Genomic DNA, 15,790 nt, shown 5'->3' on the forward strand with positions numbered 1-15,790 from the left:
AGCTAATAAACAAGTTCAGCAAACGCAAAATCAACACCCCCAAATTGAGACCGGCTGGAATCTGGGATGCTTTGCTGCAGTGTTGGAACGCCTGCACCTGGACAGCCCTCTACTGGAGCACCTGGACACCCCTCTCCTCCAGCAAGAAAATACATAGAAACTGTATGGAACTAAAAATAACTACATGCATGCACAGTTGGGACAAGTTCTGGACAAAAGATACAAAGAGACCAAAAAACCCAGCTGCTGCTTTTGAAGAGCCTGGAGCAAAAGCAGTCTCCTGCGCAGGCCACCTGCACACAACACCCCTAAGCCACCCCTCTGGCCCACCCCGGACACACCCCTACCTTCACCCCCTATAAGGAACCAGCTGGGTGACCCCCTCTCCTCCCGCCAAGGAGCAAGCAAGCAAGGGAACCTGTTGTTAGTTCTCATTCCCCTCCTGCTGTAGCAGGGGCCCCAATAAAGCCTTACCTGAATTTCTTGTCTGGCCTCTGATCAATTTCTATTGATTAAGGAGGCCAAGAACCCTGGTGGGTAACAGAATCAGCTTCTTTCTATACACTAGCAATGAACAATTTGTAAATGACATTGAGAAAACAATTCCTTGTAAATAGCATCAATAAGAATAAAATAACTTAGGAATAAATTTAACAGAGAGGGCAAGATTTGTAAACTGAAAACTACAAAACATTATCAAAAGAAATTTAAAGACAAATAAATGGAAAGACATCCCATTTTAATGGGTCAGAAGACTTAATATTGGTAAGATGACAATACTCTCCAAATTGATCAGAATGTGTGCAATCCCTATCAAAATCCCAGGTTTTTTTCTTTTTTTGCAGAAATTTACAACTTGATTTGAAAATTAATAAGCAAATGTCAGATACAGAATATCCAAAACATCTTTACAAAGAACAAAGTGGGAGGACTCACATTTCCTGATTTCAAAACTGACTACAAGCCTACAGTAAATCAAGACTGTGGTGCTGGCATAAGGATAGACCTATAGATCAATGGGAAAACAGTCCAGAAGTAAACCCTTACGTATATGGTCAATCGGTTTTCAAAAAGGGTGCCAAGAGATTTCAGTGGGAACATTCATTTCCACAAATGGTGTTGGACAACTGAATATCCACATACAAAAGAGTGAACTTGGACCCCCAACCTCATAGCATATACAAAAATGAACACAAAAGTGATCAAATACCTAAATATAAGAGCTAAAACTATAAAACTCTTAGGAGAAAACACAGGTGTTAAGTCTTGATGACCTTGAATTTGGCAATGCTTCTTAGATATGACCCCCAAAGTATGTCACCGATAAAAATATACGTAAATTGGACTTCAACAAAATTAAAAACTTCTGTGCATCCAAAGATATTATCAAGAAAGTGCAAAGACAACCCGCAGCATGGGAGGAAATATTTGAAAATCATATGTGATAGCATCGAGAATATGGAAAGAACTCTTACAATTGAACAACAAAAAGACAAATACAGAGTTAAAAAATGAGCAAAGCATTCCAATAGACATTCTCCAAAGATTTACAAAGGGCCAATAATCACGCTAAAAGTTGCTCAGCATTATTAGTCCTTCAGGAAATGCAAATCAAACCCATAATGCGATATTCACACCGACTAGGCTGTAATTAAAAACATAAAGCCAGAAGTAACCGTTGACAAGGACACGGAGAAATTGGAACCTTCTCACCTTGCTGGTGGGAATGTAAAATGGCTCAGTCACTTCGGAAAACAGTTTGCCCGAAAAAATTAAAACATAGTGTTAGGGAAACAGGTTCCTTTGCCCACCACACAGCAAGCCAAATGCCCAGACGCTGAGGTTTGCAGCAGAGAAAGTGCTTATTCACAAGGCAGCCATGCAGGGAAATCTCAGCTCCACCTCCCCAGAGGGCAGGGGCTTGGGCTATTTATGGAATAAGCGGGGGGGGGGGGGGGGGGGGGCGGGGGGGGGGCCATGGGGGCATGGGGAAAGGTGATTGGGATAAGAAAAAAGACAAGGTAATCCTCCTTCTGCCCAGGTGCATCTAAGCTACCTGTCTGTTCTGAATGGAGTTTGGGGCTCACTGAGGTCAAAAGGTCACCAATCAGACATTTGAGCTTGCGCAGTTGGAGGGTCTGTGGTCCTGACCCGTCTTAGCCGGCTTGAGCTCAAACTGGACACAGCTGAGTCCAAGTTTCTGAAAAACAACTCAGGGGACCATCTTGTTGAGGCTACATGACCCTTGGAAGACAATTAAATCAAGCTTGATCAGCGAAGGCTGATCGGTTCATTTTCTTTCAATAAATTTATTTATTTATTTATTTTGTTGGCTGATGTTGGGTCTTTTTTGCTGTGCACGGGCTTTCTTTAGTTGCAGTGAGTGGGGGCTACTCTTCGTTGTGGTGTGCAGGCTCCTCATTGCTGTGGCTTCTCTTGTTGTGGAGCACAGGCTCTAGGTGTGTGGGCTTCAGTAGTTGCAGCACATGGGCTCAATAGTTGTGGTGCACGGTCTCTAAAGCACAGGATCAACAGTTGTGGTGCACAGGCTTTAAAGCACAGGCTCAATAGTTGTGGCGCACGGGCTTAGTTGCTCCGCAGCATGTGGGATCTTCCTGGAGCAGGGATCGAACCCGCGTCCCCTGCATTGGCAGGTGGATTCTTAACCACTGCGCCACCTAGGAAGCCCCTCATTATTTCTTAAGCAAGTTTGTTTAGTGGATTCAACTGATGACTGCCGTCGGGTTCAATAGGGTCACCACATGACCCAGCAGATCTACTCCCAGCTCTATAGCAAGGATGTTTGAAACGTTTGTTCACGCAAAAACTTGAACGTGAACGTTCATGGCAGCACGATTCGTAACAAGTAAAAAAGAAGTGGAAAAAGTCTCAGCAAACTTCCCCTTCTCTCGCTCCCTCCCTCCCTCTCTCTCTCTCTCCCAATCTCTCTATACTGACTGCTTTCTTCTTCTCTCTCTCCCAGAGCTCTCTTACCCTCCTGGGGAAGCTGGTTGGGCCCAGTGGGTCCAAGGGCCCATTGCTCTCACTTCTTCCTCTGTCCAGTTGAGCTTCCTGGATAAGCTCCGGAAGGCTCAGATTACGGTGAGACTTAAAATAAAAGCAAAGCTGCCACTTAGCCTTTGATTCTAGCCCTCAGGCCTGCCTTTTCCTTGGGGGATGGGCCACCCCCTGTGATACAGCGTGGCAGGGGCTGCACTGGGGCTCGGAGCCAGAACCTCACAGCATGAAGCCCCCTGTGAATGCAGGCAACCCTGCCCCACTCCTCCTGCTACCGTGTGGATTACATGAGCAAGCACCTGAGGATCCAGGCATGAAACTGATGCATTGCTTGACCTTTTCTGATAATAGAAATGATGCTTTGTCAGACATCAAATAGTGGATTTGCTCTCCCGTTGATTGGCTGTGTCCCCTTAAGTCTGCCTGTCTTATCTACCTCTGTATCTCCAGCACCTAAAAAGTGCTTTACATGAAGCGGGTGCTACGTTAACATGGATGAATGGATGAATGAAATATCTGCTGAATGATCTCTGCATCTCCCCCTCATCCCCTCACAGCGCCTTCCACATGCTTGTGTTCCACACATGCTCGACGAACCACCTTTACATTTGAACGTGTAGGTGGCGTGCTTACACTTTCCTCAATCTGTAGTCAGGTTTGGTGCCACTGAACTTCTTGTGGGTTCTGAGCTGTAAAGGAGGAATGCTGGGCTTCAGTTCAGAAAATCTGAGGTCGTGTCCTGGATTTTCCCCTTACTAATGGCAACAAACAGTTTTGAGCACAGATGGTGCTAAGCCCTGGGTGCAGCATGTTACACCTTCTAGCATCTCAACATCCGTGTTACGAGTCGTGCACTGTGATCATCCCCATTTTACAGGGAAGAAAGCAAAGACTTGGGGAGGATACCCTTTTGTGCTAAGGTGTACGCTCGTGGCAGAGCCAAGATGCAAACCCTGGTTTCATCCCAGCTTCCACTCTCTTGACCATCTGAACTATTTCAAGCTATTAAACCTTCATGCCTCTATTTTCTCATCTTTCAAAAAGCAAAAATACCTGCCCTACCTGAGTTGATTATTTCATTCAAGTAGGAAAGTATATGCCGGAAGCTTTAAAAAGTGAAAACCTCAAAACTAACGTAAAAATTATGATTCTCTAAAATAGAATTTATCAACACCTTATTCTCTAGTCCTGTAAAATTGTATTTGTTCAATGGACACATTTAGATACACTGTGCATTTACAACCTTGACACCTCTGTGCTTAAGATTCAAAACAATGTTTGAGAATAAGATATTCCGTACATGCCATAACAAAACTGATTTTTTCCTAGAAAAAGTTGAAGACGTGAATAGACAAATGTGAGTAGACACATTTCCTAAGAGCTTATTATGAAAGCTCCAAATTAATCCTAACAAGACCCACCCCACCAGCCCTTTTCACTTTGTTCTCGCACTGACCTGCCCTGATTCACAGGGTCCATGGGAGGAGCCTTGGTCCATGGGAACCCCATGATTCTCCTGGAAAGTGAAAAGATTTGCATTGATTGAGGTGATCTACGTTGCACCATTGAGTTGGTTTCACTTGTGAATTTGGGAAAACAACTGGTCTGACTCAATTGTTTGACCATATTCACAGCTCATTTAGAGCAATCACACACATGTAAGCTATGTTTACTGCATTTCTTAACAGAAACGACCTGTTTGCCATCAGGTTACATAAGCAGGTAGCTTGAGCCATTCCTTCTACTCTCTGTTCCTCTAGTTTGAGTTCCCATGTTTTGTATGTATCTGTTCGTGGGGATGGTGTGTTGGACTCGGCCCTGTATTCTCTGAAGCCCAGAACTTCTTCCTCTGCACTTCAGTGTGGTCCCTTCACGACTCTACAAATACAGAGGAAATGGACAGACTACGGAGGGGTTAGAGCATTTAGATAAGCTCGGTTCATGCCAGGCCTTCTGGCAACTAAAACATACTCCTTTCTGCATATGAAAGATTAAGTTTGAAACATAACAGAGAATAAAAAAGCAAGCTCATGACTTTCCCACTCAGCTAGCATTTGTTTATTTCCTGACACTCCGATCACTGCAGTAAACACATTAAGACAGCATAAAGTCCAAGGGCGAAACTCTATGCACTTGACTCATCAGGAAACCTTGCAGGTATTTCCTCACCGCCTAATAGTTGTGACAACGGTAACCAGCATCCCAGTCCCCACTCATCAGATTAGAGGCAGCATGTTAGGGGTGTGATAGATGCCATGTGTGGACATGGGACAGTAGCGAGAAGTGACATCCCTAGAAGGAAGACATAAACCATATGTAAACAAACAAAAATGAATATGGGTATTCACGCCTCTCCTTTTCCTCAGCCCACTGAAGACAACTGGGTGTGTGTGTGCGTCCTGGGCTTTTGTTGCCTGGAAGAAGGATAGTGAGTGAAGGAGTAGAAAGACTAGGTCAGGGTAGGGGAATCCAGGCTATATTTGAAAGGAGTTTATGGTGTTCTGGGAGCAGGTGGGGAAAACAGTTTAAGGACATTTTCTTGGAGTTGTGAATGTACTTCTCCTTTACCATTTTGAAAATCTTTTAATTCTGACAAAATTACAGATACATGGGAAGTTGCAGAGAATTCCTAGAGGTCCCATGTACCTTTTTTCATGAGTTTGTTTCCATTTGTTTGCTTGAGAGGTGACTCCAAAGGGTTAAACTGGCTCTTAGATGGATGTTTTCTCTGACTGTGATGTCCTGCTATGACAGGTCACCTAAAGGTTCTGCTTTTAATGAGTCATATAGAAAACAGACAGTAATTCAAAAAGCACATCAGTCTAAGTATATTTAACGGGTGCAATGCCCTAAAAAAATCTAAACGGATTGAGAAGTCTGTGTACTGCCACACAATGACAGATATTCATAATTATAATCACAAATTACCTGTGAAAAAATATTTGTGGTCTCTGTTTAAGGAGGTAAGAAAGCATGAAATGAATCTATGGATTCTGTAGCCAAAAACTGGAAACAGACCAAATGCCCACCAATAGCGAATCAGTTAACTAAAGTACAGTACATTTAGTCAATGGAAGACTACACACAGAGTAAAAACGAAGAGCTCTGTGCAGATACACACATAATGCATATACATGGATTGTCATGGGAAACATCCACAACATGGTACCCATTTTTTTAGTGCTGTAAAAAAGTCTGTAATAGAACCTCATCTTTGCATGTGTTTATGTGTGACTCACCAATTATTTCCATGTTGTCAAATCCTGTGGTCATTTCTTTGTCACCTTCTTTGACCTCAAAGGAGCATGTGAGGTAGATAATGTCTTATTTTTCTTCAAGTGCACCCTCCTCTTGCTTCCTGTGACACTGTATTCTCTCGGTTTTCTTCTTGGTTCTTCCTTACTCATCTCCTCTTCACCTGACCTCTGACTGACCTTAAGAAGTGGCTTACTCTGGGGTCTGGTGTTGGATTCTATTCTTTTCTTGGACTTTATTGTCTCCCTGGGTGATCTGAGAAGGTCTTTGGGCTCTAAATGCCATTCAAGCACTGACTTGAGGTTCCTATTTGCACCTCTGACTTTTCTCCCTAGCTTCAGACTTGAGTTCAATTGTTAACCTGACAACACAGCAATCTGTGCAGCTGAAGATAGTGTTTTGATCTGCTGTCCTCCAAACTCTCCCTGTTCTCAAGCGTCCCTATACATGACCTAGCTCTTGCCTATCTTCTGGTCTTATATCTTAACCAAGTTTCCCCTCATTCACTCTGCTCTGACCTATCCTACCTCTTTCTGGTTCTTAGATAGACCAAGTTCATCCTTAACTCAGGATTTTGCATTTGATGCTTTTTCTGCCTGGAGTTCTCTTCCTCTAGTTTTGACTTGGCTAATTCGCTCTTGTCATTCAGATCTCAGAGGAGCAAATCACTATACCTACAGGTGTTCTCATCCCCTGATCGCTCTCTACACCTTGCTTTATTTTATTCATAAGTCTTGTATTTTATTATCTTTCTCTCTACTGAAATAGTGTGTTCATTAGAGCAGGGAATCAGTCCATCTTATTAATACCTGTAGCCACAATACCTTTGAAGAGTTCTTGGCACAGAGTAGATGCTCAATTACTATATAAGTATGTATGGAGATGAAGTTTGGAAGGATATATACCCAACAATTAACAGTTGTTAGCTCTGAGTGCGGAGTTATGGAGTAGATAAATTATGAATTGACTTTCCCTTTCTACCAAGATATGTTTCAGTTAGTCTTAAATTATTTGAAATGAAATTGTATTCCTTTAACAATTAGAAAAATTAATAAACATATTTTCAATTAGAAAAAAATGGTTGATACAGTTTTGATGCTTTAAGATAAACTGTTTAATTGGAAGATGCATTTATGTGGGATACTTTCTTTCTTGAGGATGTTAGGTAACACGTTACTATATTTAGTAAAATACCTATGATTTTGTAAAAGCACTGAAACATGAAGCAGCAGAAACATTTCACCCAGTTCTCTTTCCTTTGAACTTGACGGTTATATTGCTCATGAATCATTTAAACTGATTTCTTCTTAAAGGTAACAAGACCAAATCATTAGCTTAATGATAACTTATGCTTATTTTTCTTTAAATTATTATATTTTACTTCTCTATATATGTTTATCCTGAACAGGTTTATTTGTTCTTTTTATAAGCATACTAAATTTGTAATATTAGCTGTCATTCCCAGGTCTGAATGTTAAGTCAACTTATGTTTGAGAGACCTTCAACTTATCAAGTATTGCAGGTCTCTGATTGTTTTGGAACCACTTCTGATACCCGTGGACTTAGTTCAAGGCCAGTTATTTTTTTTCCTAATAGGATTTTGTTTGCTTTGATCACTCAAGTGAAGCATCTTACCATAATATAAAAAATCCAGCTGGAGTCTCTGTTGTGACACCCTTACCCTTCTCCTTACAGACTCTCCTCCTCAGACGTTTTGCATTAGATTTGCAAAATGATGAGCATCTCTTTGATCTGGGGGATTGTTATAGCAGTGTGGTGTTGTTTATGGTTTCTTCTTGGAACAAGGAGAAGGTAAGGAAAGTTTATTTTTAAATTGCATTTTTGTGCATTCATTTAATGTTCGTTTACCTTCATTGTTTACACCATAAAGTTGGGTTTCTGGACTTACACACGCTGGCATTTTCTTCCCTAATTTTTTTAAATTAAAAATTTTGACTTTAAAAATTTAGAAGTATCTTTTTTATTTTATCTCACAAAAGATACAATGGCAACGTTTCCCTTTTTGTGTTGACATATACTAGTGGTAATATAAAAATGGACAAGCTTGTTCAACATCACTGACAGAAATTTTATAAGATCTCTGTGTGTGTGTGTGCGTGTGTGTGTGCGTGCCTATAAAGTCTGTATTCGTAAGGATATAAGCGGTAAGTGGGATGTGCAATTCCTGTCACGTGGATTAAACACATGCTCCGACTAAAGAAGGGTTCTCTTTTCAGTTAGTTCCCGTGCTTTGTATGCACTCAGTCTAAGCTGAGCAGGAGCATAGAGCCTGCATCGATCATTCCATTACTCTTTTCTTGTTCATGATAATCAACCCTGGTGAGCTGGGAAGCTGTTAAATGTATGAGACGTCACTTTTATTTGTCTGTATCATTTATAATTGGTTCAAGAAATACAAACAGAATCAGACACATGGCCATAGTTTGTATAATTTCTGATTGCCTCAAACAATATTGGGGGGGGGGGTTATGTAAATATTCTCTCTGTCAATCTCCCAGAGACAGATTTACCCACAGCACATCTCCAGCTATGTACATTTCCTTTTGTTTTTTGTCCTTTATGGTATTTTAATATTAACTACCAGGCCTGGTAGTTTCTGATTTTAATTAAACCACTTATCTGCAAACTATGAAAATAAAAAGAATTATCTTATGCTATGTCATTCTACCAAGAGGGATAGTGGTTTATGCTGGAAAATAAATGTTTAAATTCTTAAATAAAAACATTTAAAATAGTATGAAAGAGCACTGAATTATAATCAATAACCATGTCAACATTTACCTCAGCCAATTTCATTTTGTAATGTGCTAATTTCTCAAAGATTCCTCTCTGCAAATATTACTACAGAATAATAATATATTTAAACCATGAAGATTTTGAAAACTTCAATTCTGCAATCCTTCCTGTCATTCAGGATTCTATACCTTTAGGGAAAACAATCAAATGAAACATTTTGAGATACTTGGGCAAATAATGCTTCGAAAAAACTTAAACACTAGAATGTAGTTTCATCTCTACACTGAGAGGAAAAGTCTTGTTGGCCTAGTTGACTCTTTTATCCTTATCATTGGGAAAAGTGAGGAGCACGTATTAGACATTCAGTAAGTGTTTGCTGAATGTGTGCATGGATGGATGGATGGATGGATGGATGAATTTAGCTATCATTTTCACCAACATATCATGTTACTAGGTTGCTATAACTCATTATTTTAGTAAAGGAGCAGAGCCCCATCAACTAAAAATGTACGAATAAACTATAGAGTTTTGAAGTTTGAAGTCAGTGGTAAAAAATGTAATACAAATAAATATAAATTAAGAACGGTGTGCAGTTTTCCATATTTACCACCTCTTTGTGTCTTACAGGCAAATGGGTGAACCACCTCTGGAGAACGGGTTGATTCCATATCTGGGTTGTGCTCTGCAATTTGGTGCCAATCCTCTTGAGTTCCTCAGAGCAAATCAAAGGAAACATGGTCATGTTTTCACCTGCAAACTAATGGGAAACTATGTCCACTTCATCACCAATCCCTTGTCATACCATAAAGTGTTGTGCCATGGGAAATACTTTGATTGGAAAAAATTTCACTTCACTGCTTCTGCAAAGGTAACCAGGTTTGCATTTATATAGCATTCAGCATATTTATTTTCTACCTTTTTCTATATCTGTCTATTTAATCATTTTGAGGTACTCAGATTTAAAGACAGAGATGTTGAAGAGTGTTATCCTTACATGGAGACTCTGAGAAACACAGTAAACCAAGTTAGACATAATCTCTTGGTGCTAATCATTTAAAAAGTTAAAATAGGTATAGATTTGTCATTTCTTAACCAGCTTATGAGAATGAAATAGAAATTAAATGTCTTACTGATGGCACAGTATGAACAAGACAGGTAAAAACTCACTCATGTCAACAATTTCTACACAATACCCAGAGCGCAAGTTGGAAACTTAACATCCAACAATTGTTTTACCACACTCATGCCACACAATTGTTTAATTTTGCTAAGGAATTGACCAGATATTTTGGCCTCACTTAGATGAGATCTAAGAGGCTCTTTTATAGAGAAGAAATTAATCAATATTAACTGAGTCTCTGCAAAGAAATATTAGAGCTGGTCTCTGCTACAGAGTACCTTAAAGTCTGGTTAAGATACATCTACGAAGAATATAAAAGAGAACAAATGAATAAAAAAATTCTTGATTAGTACCAGATTAATGTGTAAGTAAATGCAGAAGCATAAGAAAATAAGAAATAGAACACCAAAGCAGTTGCGAGGGAAGTTTCGCTGATAATCTGGGAATCAAACTTGGCCTTGAAGGAAGGGCATGATTTGGCCGTTTGTAAAGTGCTATGAAATTGCATGTGGGAAGGCCAGTTTTCCTTTTTTTTTTTTTTTTTTAACAAGTAGAGAATGATGAAAGCATTACTCTGTGTTTCAGCCATTTACTAGTCCTAGGTCAGGTTTAATTTCTTTTTTTCACACATTTCACTCATGTTCAGGCCTTTGGACACAGAAGCATTGACCCGAGTGATATAAATACGACTGACAACATAAGTAAAACTATCAGCAAGACCCTGCAGGGCGATGCCTTGAATTCCCTCACAGAAGCCATGATGGAAAACCTCCAACTTGTCCTGAGACCACAGGTGGTTCCCAAGCCCAAGACGCCCGCCTGGATGACAGAGGGGATGTATTCCTTCTGCTACCGAGTGATGTTCGAAGCTGGGTATTTCACGCTCTTTGGCAGAGATCTTACAGGGCAAGATGCACAAAAAGCACTCATTCTAAATAACCTCGACAACTTCAAGCAATTTGACAAAATCTTTCCAGCCCTCGTAGCAGGCTTCCCCATTCATGTGTTCAAGACAGGACGCTACGCCAGGGAGAAACTGGAGGAAGGCTTGCGGCTCCAGAAACTCAGAAAGAGAGACCACATCTCGGAACTTGTCACGTTTCTCAACGACACGCTCCCCACCTTGGACGACTCGGAGAAAGCCAAGTCGTGCCTCGCTGTCCTCTGGGCCTCGCAAGCAAACACCATTCCGGCCACTTTCTGGAGCTTATTTCAAACGATTAGGTAATTAGCAATTTATCCATTTATTTCTTTATTTTAGTTGAAAGCAGAAATGCAACCATTTTAACTAAAAAAAACAAAAGCAAAACCAAAACAGACTTGTGGTACCTTCTCATGCTGTCACTCAAGAATCTGGCGTTTACCCGTGTAAATGTTTAACATGCGTCAGCTCATCCAGCCCTCCAAAGACAGCTGTGACTGGTAATCGCGTCCTGTAGATGCAGAGACCGTCCCAGGGAAAAGGATGTGCTGAGACAGGGTCAGCACAGCCTGTCTGCCCCCAGAGCCCTGCTCTTTGCCCCAGGCTGTTCTTCACGACGCCCCCTAACGTCCATGAGTGTGGCCTTTATAATCATAAAAATATGCTTATGTGATTGCGGACGTATTGCCTGTATCCCATTCAGCTGTGCAGTAAGTGTTTTTTCCCTCAGTTAGTGATTGCTGTCATAGTATCCCACCGACTCTGGCAGCTGTGAATACCAATCATAACATACTATTATTGACGGGATTTAGCTAGAGTTTGCCTTTTAAAACTGTATGTAACAAAAAACCTGTATGTAACATATATTTTGCAGGACGTGATTTCTCCCCAGAGTGATTGATAGTCTTTTGGGAATCTGACATCCAAATGGTTTACTGAATTATTCCAATTAAAGTGGATGTTTAGTGTCCCCCAGACACAAAAATTACTGCTCCATCGATTGGGAATGCAGAGTTCCACTGATGGCTGATAATTTTATGTCTATATATACATAAATATTTTTAGAAAATTTCATATATAAAAAACCATTACTAATCTGTCTCAAAGGTTAAATGCCTTCCAAACTTTTTACTTGAGAAAGCTCTATCTGGAATAAATTCACATATTTACAATAAGGTTACAGCATCAATTTTATATCCTGTAGGCAATAGTAGCCATTTCACAACAGTCATGCAATGACTTATCAGTGAAACATTTCTGAGACTGTGTTACATGGTTACATTTCCACAGCACAAAGGAGCCAGTAAACATCAATGCACTAAAATGAAGTAGCATTCATTTCACAAGCCACAGTGTTAGAATGATAAGTTATCATATAAATGGGAAAGCTGTTCTACGTGGATTTTAGGAGTAAATTTATGGATTTTAGGAGTAAATTTAAATTTCCTTTGGCAGGTTAGCCAGTACCTAAGAATTGTTATCTTGGATGAAATCTTCTTTTTCAGTTGCCATGCATATGACTAATTTGACCAGTTAATCCTTATTAGAAACTTTATTTATAAAAGTCTGGCCAAAGTTTTACTTCTATGTAGCAGGACCCTTTTAAGGCAACAGTTCTTGCTAATATCCAAGGACTTAAAACACAGCTACAAAATATTGTAAAAAATAATGGGAATGTCCCTTTCCCACCGTCTCTGTATCTTGACAAACTGGTTAAAAGAAGGGGAAAATGCCTGTTTGTTTGCAGACATTTTGGTAGAGAAAAAACTTATGTTCTGTATATCTCTTCTTTTCTGTTAATGTTTCATAGGAACCCGGAGGCCATGAAAGCAGCCACTGAAGAAGTGAATAAAACGCTAGAGAACGCTGGTCAAAAAATTAGCTTTGAAGACAGTCCTGTTTATTTGAACCAGACGCAACTGGATGACATGCCCGTGCTAGGTGTGCTTGTGTGTTTGCTAGATGTCATTTACCGTGTCCTCCTAACAGGAATCATCAGTACACATCATGCACTTACCTGTTGCGCGCATTATGCTAAGGGTGTTGTCCCAATTGATCCTCCAGCAACCCCATGACCGGGGACTATTACTATTTCTACGTAACGAGTGAGGAAGTAGGCACTGAGAGGTCGTGTCAGTGTCTGGGGTTGGATGGTGGAACCAATGACAGGTCCTGATGCTGCCAGCTCTGCTGCCTTGGCTCTCACCACTAACCTTAGAGTTAACGGGCTATTCATTTTCGTGAGATGTAAACGGGGAAAAGTACTATCAGGAAACCACAGTTAGCTGCATGGGTTGGGTGTGGGGTGGAAGGTTATTTCACTGAAAAAATGTTTGCTTCTCTGGATTCTATAGAAATACGAAAGTACTCTACTTTTAGAGTAAGAAAGACTTTTCTCTTTGTTATGTTTCTCTAGAGGAAAGAAACCAATGTATGCTTTCAGGGGCAATGTGTCTTAGCGGAAGGCAAGAAGCACAGTTTCCATGGGGGGCTCTGCCCCGCCGTGGAGACCGCGGACACGTCATTTCACTTTGGGGGTCTGTTTTTCTCATTTGTGAAATAGTGCTAATGTGCTATGATTTTACGCACAATCGTGTGACGAGCACATAAAGCAGGACAATTAAAAGGACAGAGACTGGAGGGTCTCATCATATACGTCAGCTATTCTCAGCACGTTCTTTTTTGTCCCTTTCTGTCCTTACCAGGATGCAGGGCATGGTCACTACACAAGAGAGTGTGATGATAAAAACGGGTGCTTGTAAACACGAAGTGAGGTGTTCACACTGCACTGAACGGGAAAAATATTTCTATATAAGAATGTTAGTATATTAAATCTCAAAAGTGATAAACTTTGAATAATTCACATAAAAGTGATTTACTGATTTTTTTGCAATTGTATTAGATGTCTAGTGCCGTGTAGAAATAAGATTATTTTTCCATAAAATTATGAAAGTCTAGTTCCCATCGATGACCAAGAAGATTGTCTTATCAAAAGATTATTAACTCAGATTATTAGATTAAAAATACATTCAGACACAACTGAATCATTGATCACAGCACAGAAAAAAGTTTGAGAAATTTTTATCTGGCCAGCTTCCCATAGTCTGTTTAGGTTTGTGTTATAGGCTGCTAGAAGTGATTCAGACTCTATATTACGTGGCCTTTAAATACTTTGTTCTTCCTTCTTCCTTCCCTCTCCTCCCTTCTTCCCTTTAAAATCTTTAGACAGTATCATCAAGGAGTCTCTGAGACTTTCCAGTGCCTCCCTCAACATTCGGACTGCTAAAGAGGATTTCACTTTGTACCTCCAGGATGGTTCCTATAACATCCGCAAAGATGACATCATAGCTCTTTATCCGCAGTTAATGCATTTAGATCCAGAAATCTACCCAGACCCTTTGGTAAGTGACTGTTTATCAAAGTTCAGTATCCTGGGCCAGGTGATGTCTACCCAGATTGAAATACAGAAGAAATATACCCATGCAGAATTCATTTGATCATTGAAATCACAGGGGTTGTCTCTTTTATTAATGTCAAATATTCATCTAATTTGGATGATGGCTTGAAGTTTTCATTTTTATTCCTGGTATTTGTCATCCCAGAATCACTACTAGATTATATATCTGCAGCTGTGACAATAAAGCTGCTGCTTTCTTCTTCCTTAAAAAGGAAGGATTTCCTGCTCCCAAATCCAGGAAATTAGGGGCTAGTATACTGACTCCTCTAGTTTCTGATTTGAATCCTTCTTTCTAGTTCTGCTTAACAGAGGGAGGAACTAGTCATCCAGGCAGGATAGGAGGTATAGAGCTTTCCCTTTCCTATCAGTTCTCCTTAAGTTTCTGTCTCTTATTACCTTCTGATTCAAGGTGGGGTATTTGCTAAATTACTCATAGATTGGATTAAAAAAGAAAATTACTCTTTGGAACTTCCAGGTTAAGAAAAAGATAAATTCATTTAAAACTAGCTTATACATTTGTTTCTTTGTATTTTTTATTGCAGACTTTTAAATATGATCGCTATCTTGATGAAAATGGCAAGACAAAGACCACTTTCTATAGTAATGGACTCAAGTTAAAGTATTACTACATGCCCTTTGGGTCAGGCGCTACTATATGTCCTGGAAGATTATTTGCTGTCCAGGAAATCAAGCAATTTTTGATTCTGATGCTTTCCTATTTTGAACTGGAGCTCGTGGACAGCTGTGTTAAATGTCCCCCTTTGGACCAGTCCCGGGCAGGCTTGGGCATTTTACCACCATTAAATGATATCGAGTTTAGATATAAATTCAAACATCTGTGAACATATGATTGGAAAAAGAGGACCCCGATGCTGTTATAAGACTGCAGGACACCATCACTTACCAGTCTCGTTGGACAGATGAGTTTAGTGGTAGTGGAACAGACGCAGCAGGTCCAGTTCTATTCACCAGTGCTTGCTTGTGAATATTAACATTTTGGTGACAGTTTCCAGATGCTATTTCAGACTCTGCAAGTGAGAAACACTAGTTTCTAGAAGCACAATAATTTGTTTTCATTTGAATAAGTCAGTGAATGTTCATATAGCCAGAGACTGAACTTCATTATTTTCAGAGGAAAAAATCTTTTTTTCCCCCCAGAATGAAGATACTACAATTGACAAAAGTTCTTTTTTTTTTTTCCTAAGGAAACTGCTTTATTTTTATAAAAACAACCCAACAGTTATGCAAAAGGTACACATTC

At 40.1% G+C, this 15,790-nt stretch overlaps 1 protein-coding gene across 1 annotated transcript; it reads left to right on the top strand.

The window, feature by feature from the left end:
* The first annotated feature begins 7,971 nt into the window (after positions 1-7,971).
* LOC130853987 (cytochrome P450 7A1) lies at positions 7,972-15,563 on the top strand. Its single transcript, XM_057736514.1, has 6 exons — positions 7,972-8,085; positions 9,658-9,898; positions 10,797-11,374; positions 12,883-13,013; positions 14,298-14,473; positions 15,072-15,563. The coding sequence occupies exons 1-6, from the start codon at positions 8,006-8,008 to the stop codon at positions 15,369-15,371; spliced, it is 1,506 nt and encodes a 501-aa protein (XP_057592497.1). The 5' UTR covers positions 7,972-8,005; the 3' UTR covers positions 15,372-15,563.
* Positions 15,564-15,790: the final 227 nt, after the last annotated feature.

Source organism: Hippopotamus amphibius, chromosome 5 (genome assembly GCF_030028045.1).
Source record: "Hippopotamus amphibius kiboko isolate mHipAmp2 chromosome 5, mHipAmp2.hap2, whole genome shotgun sequence".
In the NCBI taxonomy this organism is placed as follows: domain Eukaryota; kingdom Metazoa; phylum Chordata; class Mammalia; order Artiodactyla; family Hippopotamidae; genus Hippopotamus; species Hippopotamus amphibius.

Excerpts from the sequence above, each read along its gene's own strand:
- LOC130853987 (XM_057736514.1), top strand. The coding sequence starts at position 8,006 with ATGATGAGCATCTCTTTGATCTGGGGGATTGTTATAGCAGTGTGGTGT. Across the intron at positions 8,086-9,657 it reads CTTCTTGGAACAAGGAGAAG|GCAAATGGGTGAACCACCTC; the intron begins GTAAGGAAAGTT and ends TGTGTCTTACAG. Across the intron at positions 13,014-14,297 it reads GGATGACATGCCCGTGCTAG|ACAGTATCATCAAGGAGTCT; the intron begins GTGTGCTTGTGT and ends TAAAATCTTTAG.